At 54.4% G+C, this 12,132-nt stretch overlaps 1 protein-coding gene across 1 annotated transcript; it reads left to right on the top strand.

The window, feature by feature from the left end:
• The first annotated feature begins 1,768 nt into the window (after nt 1-1,768).
• On the top strand, nt 1,769-3,787 carry LOC123361204 (eomesodermin homolog). Its single transcript, XM_045001335.1, has one exon. It carries the CDS (start codon nt 1,784-1,786, stop codon nt 3,689-3,691), a length of 1,908 nt encoding a protein of 635 aa, XP_044857270.1. The 5' UTR covers nt 1,769-1,783; the 3' UTR covers nt 3,692-3,787.
• The last annotated feature ends 8,345 nt before the right edge of the window (nt 3,788-12,132 follow it).

Below are 12,132 nucleotides of genomic sequence, written 5' to 3' on the forward strand. Positions count from 1 at the left end.
ACCTCCCGCAGACGTGCCTGCGGAGGGTCCGCTGGTCCCGCAGCTCCGGTGGTCCTCGCGTGGACGTGCCTGCGGATGCTCCACCGGAGCCGCAGGACCAGCGGACCCTCCGCAGGCACGGCTGCGGGAGGTGCACCGGAGCTGCCTGCCGCCCTCCCGGCGACCGGCAGAGCGGCCCCGCGGCTTGCCGCCCCAAGCACGCGCTTGGCGTGCTGGGGCCTGGAGCCGGCCCTGGGCTCCAGGGGTCATGGGCAGGAAGAGCAGAGCATGACCTTCAGACGGGGCACCCCCCAGGGGGCTCTGGGAGCTACGGGGGGGCACATGGGCCAAGGGAGCCAGTGGGGTGTTACTGCTGGGGGTCAGGCGGGCGCCAGGGGCACCGGGGGGGGGGAAGCACTCGCCGTTGGGAGTCAGGGGGGCGCCAGGAGCACCGGGGGGGCAGCACTCACCGTTGGGGGTCAGGGGGGCGCAGGGGGCACGGGGGGGCAGCACTCGCCGTTGGGGGTCAGGGGGGCGCAGGGGGCACTGGGGGGCAGCACTCGCCATTGGGGGTCAGGGGGGCGCCAAGGGCACCAGGGGGGCAGCATTAGCATCCACCCTAAAAAGAAAGAAACAACAGAAGGAAGATCAAAGCCAGGTCCCAGGCTGACAGTCACGCCTGCAATTGACGGGTGATCAAGCACCAAACCCAGAGGCAGGGTGACACAGCAAGACCTAGAGACTTTGAATCCAAACTAAAACAGAGAGCAACAATACCCAAAGTCCAAAGGCGCAAACAATTCGATGTTTATTGGGGTGAACTTCCAGCAAGCATGATTCCAGTTTCCTTCCTTAGTGTCCCCCTTCCCAGCTCTGACACCACAGAGCCTTGCCTGTGGCCCTGTTCCTGTTCCCATCCCGATCCCATTCCCCCTTTAGCAAAACATGATCCCAATTCCCCCACCCCCAGTCCCTGTGCCCATTCCCCCCCTTCCTGATTGAACCTGCGTTTTCCTTAGCTATTTCTTACCCAATCATTTTACTGAAATTTAACTAACCAACCCTAACATATTGTAACATGGTTATTTAACCAATTATACCCCACCACCTTCATTGGTTTACACCCAACAAAATGAATTATACAGCAGACAGAAACAATCACAGAACCAGACAGAGACCATGCAAATAAACATACAAAACAATACAGAAGTGAGGATTTCACAACTACATCGATATAGACATAAGGGTTTCCAGCTGTGTCTATTGATAAGTGAGTTCTTGCCAGACAGGATGCTATCAAACCAGGTTTCCTTTTACATCTTCTAGGCTCTTCTCTTTCTCTGGAGGTGATAGAAATATCAGGCCAGGATTGTATTCCTATCAGCCCAATAGCACCTTATTTCAATGGGACTAGTTTGGAATGTGAGGATGTGACCACACACTTCCCAGCTTATGGCTGCCTAACTACATCTTGGCTGAAGGCCTCAGACTGTCACAGTAAGAGAAGGCCATTCCACAGACAGTGATTTTGATTCTCTTTTATACCTCTATAACTAGTTTAGCAATAAGAATACACCTACATTCTTAAAGTAGAGGTGGCTGGTTTCAGTGGGGAAGACGGAAGCAGGAGTGGGGGGTTAGCGGGGGCTGCAGCCCGGGGAGAGCCGGCGGGGCTGGGAAAGTTGCAGGGGAACTTTCCGGCAGGGGGTCTGTGCGGTCTGGGCGCTTCGCCTCCCCGGGAGAAGCCCGGCTCCCCGCCCGCCCGCCCGCAGCCCCAGGCTCCCCCCGGCTGGCGCCGGCGAGGATGCAGTTAGGGGAGCAGCTCCTGGGCAGCGCCGCTAGCCTGGCCGGGCCCCCCTTCTACCCGCCCGAGAGCAGCAGCGCCCGTGGCGGCCACCGCGGCCAGCCCAGCTCGGGCTTCCCGCAGCGCCTGGACTTGGACAAGGGGCCGAAGAAGTGCGGCCGCGCTGGGCCGGGCATGCTGAGCGAGGCGGAGGCCGGCGAGCCCTTCCCCGGCGCGGGCTCCAAGCAGGGCGGCCCGGACGGGCGCAAGGCGGCCCCTGGCGGCGAGGCCGAGCTGCCCCCGGCCGCCGCCCGCTACCCACTGGACAGCCTGAGCCCGGAGCGCTACTACCTGCAGTCCCCGGGGCCGCAGGGCGCCGAGCTGGGCGCGCCCCGCTCGCTCTTCCCCTACCCGGCGGCGCAGCACGGCTCCGTCTACCCCGCGCCCGGCGGGGCGCGCTATCCCTACGGCTCCGTGCTGGCCCCGGGGGGCTTCTCGGCCGCCGTCTGCTCCCCGGGCGACCGCGCGCAGTTCGGGGGCGGCGGCGGCGGCGACGGCTACCAGTACGGCCAGGGGGCGGCGGGGCCCCTCTACAGCCCCTACCCGGCGGCGGGCTCCTGCGGCGGGCTGGGCGCCTTGGCCATGCCCGGCTCGGGGCCGGGGCTGCGGGCGCAGGTCTTCCTCTGCAACCGCCCGCTCTGGCTCAAGTTCCACCGGCACCAGACCGAGATGATCATCACCAAGCAGGGCAGGCGGATGTTTCCCTTCCTGAGCTTCAACATCACCGGCCTCAACCCCACGGCCCATTACAACGTGTTCGTGGAGGTGGTGCTGGCCGATCCCAACCACTGGCGCTTCCAGGGGGGCAAGTGGGTGACGTGCGGAAAAGCGGACAACAACATGCAAGGCAACAAGGTGTATGTTCACCCTGAGTCCCCAAACACTGGGGCTCACTGGATGATGCAGGAGATCTCTTTTGGAAAACTAAAACTGACCAATAACAAAGGTGCTAACAATAATAATACTCAGATGATAGTACTTCAGTCTCTACACAAGTACCAACCTCGACTTCATATTGTGGAAGTGACTGAAGATGGGGTTGAAGATCTGAATGACTCTTCAAAGACTCAGACGTTTATTTTCCTGGAAATCCAGTTCATAGCAGTTACTGCATATCAAAACACTGATATCACTCAGCTTAAAATTGACCATAATCCTTTTGCAAAGGGCTTCAGGGACAACTATGATTCATCCCACCAGATTGTCCCAGGAGCCCGGTACAGCGTGCAACCATTCTTCCAGGAACAGTTTGTCAACAACTTGCCACCAGCCAGATTTTACAATGGTGAGAGAACTGTACCTCAGACAAATGGCCTACTCTATCCTCAGCAAAATGAAGAGGTGGCCAATCCTCCCCAGAGATGGTTTGTTACTCCTGTGCAGCAACCTGGTACCAACAAACTGGACATGAACTCCTATGAAACAGAATATTCTCCTAGCACCTTGCTCCCCTATGGCATTAAATCCCTTCCGTTGCAGACATCCCATGCTTTGGGATATTATCCTGATCCAACATTCCCTTCCATGGCAGGGTGGGGAAGCAGAGGTTCTTATCAGAGAAAAATGGCGACTGGGTTACCTTGGACCTCCCGAACAAGTCCCCCGGCTTTCTCTGAAGACCATCTTCCCAAGGAGAAGGTGAAAGAAGAAATCAGCTCATCTTGGATAGAGACCCCACCTTCCATAAAATCTCTAGATTCAAATGATTCTGGCATCTACACTAGTGCTTGTAAGAGAAGACGACTCTCTCCTAGTACTTCCAGCAATGAAAATTCTCCAACAATGAAATGTGAAGACATGAATGCTGAGGACTATAGCAAAGACACTTCAAAAGGCATGGGCTACTATGCTTTCTATACTACTACTTAGAGCATTATTTCATCCCAATTGGCTAAATTTTCAGAGTGGCTTTGGTTTTTTCTTTTTTCTGCATAAAAGTTGCCAAAAAGGTTCTTGCCTTCCACCTTGAATGAATTGTTTTCTTAAAGTACAGGCCTTTGCAGACAGGCCCGAATATCTATATCCTAACAGGAGCCAGGACTCCTGTGTTCTATCCCTGGCTCTAGGAGGGGAGTGGCGGTGGGGACTGGGAATCGGGACACTCCCAGCTGCCTTTTTGCATTCTCACCCAACAGGTCTTTGCACACTCACCACCATTCTCCTGTGATCACCCTCCAGCACTCACCACCAATTTCTGTCAGCTCTCTGTCCTTGCACACACACCCACCCTTGTACCCTCACCACTGATCTTTGCACACTCATGCAAGGATGCACTCTCTGACCATTCTTGCACTCGCACATACCCTGACACATCCAGCACCCACTCCTTGCACACGTACCCACAGTGGTGCACTCACTGCACAGCTGTGTGCGCTGTCACCCCCCTTTGACACTGGTGCCTGCTCACACACTCATCCTTGTGCTCCCCTGCAGAACACGGCCTCTCAGGGGATGGGTGGGGGGTCAGGTTGGGTGAGCAGTGACCCCCCACCCATCCGCCCCCGCCCAGTGGGGGATGCAGGATGCCGAGCAGGGACTTAAAACAGTCAAAACAAAACTTCAAAGTGCAAAAGCAAAAAAAAAATCGGTGGTGGGGGGAGCCAAAATTTGTTTTGCTTGGGGCAGCAAAAAACCTAGAGCCAGCCCTGGCTGGGAGAGCTCTTTCTCAGCGCTCTGCTGCGACTACACAAGCCACGTTAAAGCGCTGCCAGTGTAGACTAGCCCGAGGCTCTTTCTACTTATGGTATATTCTCTCTATTTCAGTGAGATGTTCATTCCCTTCATGAATCTGTTGTGAAAACATACGAATGGCCATACTGAGTCAGACCACTGGTCCACCTGGCCCAGAATCTTGTCTTCCGACAATGGCTGGTGCCAGATGCTTCAGGAGGAATGAATGATACAGGACAATTTATTGAGTGATCCATTCATCCCGTTGTCCAGTCCCAGCTCCTGGCAGTCAAAGTTTAGGGACACCTACAGCATGGGGTTGCGTCCCTGACTGTCTTGGCTAATAGCCATTAATGAACTTTTTTGAACCCACTTATACATTGGGCCCCACCCTATGCCCCTGCAGTGTGCCCGCCCCTGGCTCCCTGCTGGACCGTGCCCTCTGCCACATCCGCACACGAGCCTCTGCAGCACCCGGAACCCCGCCCTGTGACCCCTGCAGTGTGCCCGCCCCTGGCTCCCTGCTGTGCTGTGCCCTCTTCCACATCCCCACACAAACCTCTGCAGCACCCGGCACCCCGCCCTGTGACCCTGCAGTGTGCCCGCCCCTGGCTCCCTGCTGTGCTGTGCCCTCTGCCACATCCGCACACGAGCCTCTGCAGCACCCGGAACCCCGCCCTGTGACCCCTGCAGTGTGCCCGCCCCTGGCTCCCTGCTGTGCTGTGCCCTCTGCCACATCCGCACACGAGCCTCTGCAGCACCCGGAACCCCGCCCTGTGACCCCTGCAGTGTGCCCGCCCCTGGCTCCCTGCTGTGCCATGCCCTCTGCCACATCCCCACACAAACCTCTGCAGCACCTGGCACCCCACCCGATGCCCCTGCAGTGTGCCCGCCCCTGGCTCCCTGCTGTGCTGTGCCCTCTGCCACATCCCCACACAAACCTCTGCAGCACCCGGAACCCCGCCCTGTGACCCCTGCAGTGTGCCCGCCCCTGGCTCCCTGCTGTGCTGTGCCCTCTGCCACATCCCCACACGAACCTCTGCAGCACCCGGAACCCCACCCTGTGACCCCTGCAGTGTGCCCGCCCCTGGCTCCCTGCTGTGCTGTGCCCTCTGCCACATCCGCACACGAGCCTCTGCAGCACCCAGAACCCCGCCCTGTGACCCCTGCAGTGTGCCCGCCCCTGGCTCCCTGCTGGGCCGTGCCCTCTGCCACATCCCCACACAAACCTCTGCAGTGCTCTCTACTTAGGACTCTCAGTAGCAGCCTCACAGAAGCTGCAACTAGTACCAAATTACTCATATGAAGAACATCCCCCCACATCTTAACGTTGACCTGTTAATCTTTTACCTGCAATCGGGGAATATTGCAGATTATGTATTCCTTACGCCATCCAATCTTAAACTGAATTTTGCACCCCTTGAAATCTGTACATTATTCCCCGATAACCAGAAACTTCTATGCTTAAACTCTGTACCATTCACTTTTTTAAAACATCATCTTAATAATATTTTTAAATCCATCTCCCTGAGAGGCGACTCCCTCCCCTGGCTTTGAGGTGCATGTGTGGTGTCTTTTCAAGCCAATGGGTATAACTGAAGGTAGCATGCCAATGACCCATCATCCGTTGGCTCTACCACTGCTCAAAACCTGGCTCCTTTTCTGCTCCTGGCAGAGGCAGGCACTACCCTCACTGACAACAATGGCAATCAGAGCTGTTTGCCCCCAGGCTGAATTTAGCCCTCTGTCTCTTTTGTAAAATCTCTTTAGAAAACATATCTTTCCCCTTTGTCTCTGCCACACTTGGAGGTCTGCTCATGAAAAGCAATGTGCAGAGCTCGGTATTAGGCGGGTCCGGCGGACCTTCCACAGTCATGCCTGCGGGAGGTCCACCAGAGCCCCGGGACGACCGGACCTCCCGTGGGCATGACTGCGGAGGGGGCGCTCGTCCCGCGGCTCCAGTGGACCTCCCGCAGGCATGACTGCGGACGGTTCACTGGTCGCGCGGCTCGGCTGGACCTCCCGCAGGCACGCCTGCGGACGCTCCACTGGAGCCGCCGGACCAGCGAACCCCCCGCAGCAGCGGGAGGTCCAGCCGAGATGCGCGACCAGCGGACCCTCCGCAGTCATGCCTGCCAGAGGTCCGCTGCTCCCGGGGTTCCGGGGCACCTCCCGCGCATGACTGCTTGGGGCGGCCAAATTTGTAGAGCCGCCCCTGATCGCAGGGGGGTGTCTGGTCTCTGTGTGTGGGAAGCTATTGTCTCTTTCTCTGGATTATTTTGCAGGGAGAAGGGGAATGGAAAAAAATTCACCAATCAAAGGCATCGTGCCCCCCACTTAAATCAAAGGCACTTTGGCAAAGTTTGTTGACTTCAGTGGCTCAGGATCAGGCAGCTCAAGCCTGGGGTTCTGCAGCAACTTTATTTTTTCCTGCACATGTTCTGCAGGTGTGCTTTTCAAACTCGATATTTTTCAGATTCATCCTGCAAACTTTCTCCCCTCTCCCCCTCCTCCCTCAAGTGAATGTGCTGCAGAGAAGCTCCTCAATGCTCCTCCCCCATCAGATTTGGAGATTTTTTTGAATCCATTGATTGCAGAAGAGGAATGATCTTCCCAGTATTTATTTTTAATTTTTTTAAATGAAAATAATAGCAACTTTGCCTTCTTTCCACTCCAAAATAAAATAAGTATTCTTAACTTTTAAAGCTAAGGCCCCCAAATTAAGCTTTATTTAACACCTTTATACATTAATGCAATTTTGTTTGCACTTTGAAGGTGTTTGGAAATGTATTTTTAAGTGGAGATTTTTTTTTTTGCACTAGGGTTGGGGAGGAGAAAAAGAGAGGGAGGAGAGAACATAGTAAACAAGGTTTTTGGTTTTTTTTTAAGAGCAAAAATTAGGGAATAGGTTTGAAAAATGAGCAGAAACAGCCTGCCAAAAGGCATGAAAAGGAGTAAGAAGTGCAAGGTGGATCTACACGTTGCCTCCCTCTAAATCCAATCCTGGGAATTTTGTTAATACCAAAAAGCTCATCAAATGAGCAAATCTGCTCTGAACTCACCTCTGCACAATTCATAGATTTAGATAACTGGTAGAGAGAGGAAAAAAAACTCTAAAATATTGTTGCATTAATTTGCAAGGAGGCTGAGTGGTTAACTGCTTGCAATTATAGCCCTGTTTTTCAATCTGCAGTGCAGACATACATGCTATCCTCATGCCACGGGGGAAACTCTGGGTTGGGGAAAGAGGGGGCTGTATGCACTAGCAAGGGGTGCAGAGAATCCTCCAGCAAGTGACCCGTGCCCCATGCTGCAGAGGAAGGCGAAAAACCTCCAGGGCCTCTGCCAATCTGCTCTGGAAGCAACTTTAGGCTGGTAACTATAATATCTACACAGAACTTGTATGAATGATTGTGTGAATGGATATATATATATATATATATATATATAATCATAGGAATAAGTAGTCAAACAACGTTGTTTGCTGTTATCTTCTATTTTATTATGATATTTACAATAAATGTGACAAATGTCTTTTCCCCTTTAATGAGATCCTGCTAGTTTTTATTGGTATAACAAAGATATGCATGTGCCATATGTACTAAAGATTCATATGTCCCTTCATGCTTCAACCACCATTCCAGAGGAAGTGCTATTTCTTTTACTTACCATTTTTACAGTGCATATATTTGTAATCAAAACTAATAATATAAAGTGAGCACTGTGCACTTTGTATGTGTATTGTAATTGAAATCAGTACTGAAAATGTAAATATTTAATACATTTCAATTGCTCTTATATTGTTATAAGTGCAATTAAAAATAATCGTGATTAATCACAATTAATTTTGAGTTAATCACCTGTGTTAACTGTGATTAATTGACAGCACTCGTATGTATGTATTATGTTTGTGGTGTGGGTATTAATAAACATTTACACAACAAATAGATCTTATTCTTGGTTAAATACACCTTTGTTTGGCAGAATTTTGGAAAATCTAGACTATTCAATTGGAGGGTCTTACAATATTGTAGACCTGTCCAGGCAAGGTGAATAGGTTGGGTTTTAAACCACGTTAGCAAACACATTATTTTTAAAAATATAGTATTATCCAGGACTTTTCACCTAGTGGAGACAGGGCAAGGTCTGTCTCCATGTGTTAGGTAGTCATGGGCAATCCCAAACTCCTGTTTTTCTACTCCAGACAGAGCCTAAATGTTTTCTAGACTCCAGGTTTGATTTCTTTACACAGCTGCAAGTCCATGTCAGAGGTCATGCAGGTTGAAATTTCAAAGTACCAATAATTCCACCAAACTGAGAACAGAAAGCACACCTATATCAAATCAATCAAATATCGGTGTGAGAGTCTCAGAATATATGTATACGCACACACGTACACAAAGCACCAATGAAATGCAGCATCCTCTAAGGTGAGAGTGTGGTAACCAACCAGTCTACTGCACAGTGCACAACAGCTGAGGATGGAAAGTTTAGTCCAAGCACAGCAGGAAAATTCATTGCTACTTCAAGAAGTGTAATTAGGTCTTTAATGTTTATGGAGGGAAAACAAGACCTTGTTTAAAAAAAAGGTTTAATTTAAAATAAACGATTTTAAAATCATTTTAACCAGGGCTAAACAAGTTTTGTTAAACTCTTGGCCACATATTCACAGATGTCAACACTGCTAGATGTGATCAAACCCAGCACCAGAAGAATCCATCACTTGTACTAAGGCTAGTCTAGGGAGTTGGCTTCACTGCAGAGTTAACAGTGCTCTAACTTGAGCGTTGCCCCCAGATCAAATCCCATCCACACAATATCTCTGAACTCAAGCATGGGAGTTCTTTAACTTGATTTGGCTGGCTGGTCAATGGAGCTCAAGTGAACACAACTCAGCGGGCAATTCAATCACTACAATCTGAATGTTATTTCACTGTGTAGCTGCTCTCATCCGAGTTAGGCTAATTTGAGGTATTATTACAAAGAAAATAACCAAACCGAGATGCCATCCTGCAAGCTGCTCCCAGTGGGGCTAGCCTCCTGTGCCTCTGTGGAGAAGCTCACAAAATCAGCCCATAACAGTCACCAGTCAGCAAAATTAGTCGAGTTCCTACTCTACCCTTTCTCTTCAAATGAACCTCACTCCTGCTCAGACAGGCTTTGCAAAGGAGTTTTTTAGGCCACAACAGGAAGAGGGGCCCTCACAGAACATATTAAAAATCCCCACTCCAACTGGTAGTATCAGGAAGGAGCTGCAGGATAGACTAGGCATGCACACTAACGTTCTTCCGCCTGGTGACGGTACATTGTTAGTGTGGTGTAAGGCTTACAGGAGCATGGCTCTCACTTACAGGAGCATGGAAAAAGACTAAGAAAGACGGAAATGCCAACAAGCAGGCTTTTAGAGGGTTTTTTTTCCAGCGCGATTGGCAATACCACCCATCAAGCAGATACAATTAAACCTGCTCCAGGTGTGGGCATCCTGTTGATTTATACAGAGGCAACAGGATATTTTCTGTCTTGTTATTGATCCCTTTCTTAATGCTTCCAACCATTGTTCGCTGCTCTGGCTGCAGGGCCGGCTCTACAGTTTTTGCCGCCCCAAGCAGCACGCTGAATTGCCGCCCTGGGCTGGGGGGAGGGGGGGGCAGTCCGTGTGCCCTTAGGGCGGCAGGTGCTTTTAAAGGGCTCTGGGCTCCCCGCGATTGCAGGCAGCCCAGAGCCCTCTGACTCCCGGCCGCGGCTGGGATTTAAAGGGCTCTGGGCTCCTCGCTGCAGCGGGCAGCCCAAAGCCCTCTGACTCCCCGCCTCGGCTGGGATTTAAAGGGACATGGGCTCCCCGTGGCTGCCGGCAGCGCAGAGCCCTCTGACTCCCCGCCTCGGCTGGGATTTAAAGGGCTCTGGGCTCCTCGCTGCAGCGGGCAGCCCAAAGCCCTCTGACTCCCAGCCGCGGCTGAGATTTAAAGGGACATGGGCTCCCCGCGGCTGCAGGCAGCCCAGAGCTCTCTGACTCCCCGCCTCGGCTGGGATTTAAAGGGTTCTGGGCGCCCCGCCGCGGGGGTGCTTTGGTGCATGCCTGCGGGAGGTCCACCGGGGCCATCTGCTGCCCTCACGCGGGATGCCGCCCCAAGCGCGTGCTTGGCGTGCTGGTGTCTGGAGCCGGCCCTGTCTGGCTGCCACTGCCCATTGAGTGGATGATTTCAGAGAACTCTCCACAGTGACGCTGGCCTTTGCTACGCTGGCACTTTCCAGCGCTGCAACTTTCTCGCTCAGGGGATGAAAACACCCCACTGTGACCCCCCTGAGCGGAGCGAGTTACAGCGTTGGAAAGCGCCACTGTAGACAGGGCCCCAGCGCTGGGAGCTGACCCCTCGGCCGGGACTGGGAGACGTGGGGGCTGGGCTGGGTCTGAACTGCTCCCCTCTCCCCATGCCGGCCGGCCGGACGAGGAGGAGGAGGAGGAGGAGGAGGAAGGGGCCATGCAGCCCAAGCTGGGGGAGCTCTCGACCTCCGAGGTCACCAAAGACTCCGTCCACCTCTCCTGGACCGTCCAGGCCGGGTCCTTCGACTCCTTCCTCCTGCAGTACCGGGACGCGGAGGGGAAACGCCAGGCGCTGCCCGTGGATGGGGATCCCGCACGCTCATCGTCTCCGACCTGCTCCCCTCCCGCAAGTACAAGTTCAACTTCTACGGCATCTCCGGCCACAAGCGCCTCGGCCCCATCTCCACCAATGCCATCACAGGTCAGTGCCGGGGGGTGGGGGCAGCCAGGGCTCCTCGACAGCCTGGGGCGCCCGGCTGGATTCTAACCAGCTCCCTTCCTGCCTCAGGTCTTCCCTCCGCAGCTGGACTCCTGGGTTCTCTCCCAGCTCTGGGAGGGGAGTGGGGGCTGGTGGGTTAGAGCAGGGGGGGGGCTGGGAGCCAGGACTCCTGGGTTCTCTTTCAGCTCTGCCTCTGACCTTCCGGGTGACCATGCAGGAAGCCCCATACCTGCCCCTGGCCTCGCTTTCCCCACCTGTAACACGGGGCTAACGATCCCATTGCGCTACTGACGAGCTGTGGGGACATACCCTTCTCTGCTGGGCCTCACCCCTGTGCCCCCTGCTCCTGACCCCCCCACTCCTGTCCTCCCTCCGTCCTCCCCCAACGCGGCAGTTAACCCTTTCCACTCTGTGACAGAGCCCCAAGTCAGGGCCTGGCTCCCGGTCAGGTGCATGATGGGATAGAATTAACCCCCTCTTGCCTGGCCCTGGCCCCTGGCCCCATCTCCCCCGGGGACAATTAACCCCGTCCTGCCCTTGCGGGAGCCTGAGCCCCCTCCTGCCCCCGCAGCCTTCCCGGAAGCCTCCAGTGTGACGCCCACCCGGCTGGAGCAGCTGCTCATCTCCGAGGTGACCCCGACCTCCCTGCGGCTGCACTGGGACACGCCCGAGGGCGACTTCGACACCTTCCTCGTCCGGTACCGGGCCGAGGGCCGGGGGCCCGCCCAGGAGGTGCCGGTGCCGGTGCCGGTGCCGGGCGCCCAGCGCTCGGCCGTGCTGCGGCCTGGCGCCGTGTACGGCCTGTGGCAGGGTGAGGAGACGGCCAATGTCCGCAGGGCCGCGCGGACCAGCAGCCTCGGTACGGCCTCACTGGGCTGG

Source organism: Mauremys mutica, unplaced genomic scaffold, assembly GCF_020497125.1.
Source record: "Mauremys mutica isolate MM-2020 ecotype Southern unplaced genomic scaffold, ASM2049712v1 Super-Scaffold_100406, whole genome shotgun sequence".
Classification (NCBI taxonomy): domain Eukaryota; kingdom Metazoa; phylum Chordata; order Testudines; family Geoemydidae; genus Mauremys; species Mauremys mutica.

Bases quoted from the DNA above. Each gene is read 5' to 3' on its own strand.
- LOC123361204 (XM_045001335.1), top strand. From the start codon at position 1,784: ATGCAGTTAGGGGAGCAGCTCCTGGGCAGCGCCGCTAGCCTGGCCGGG.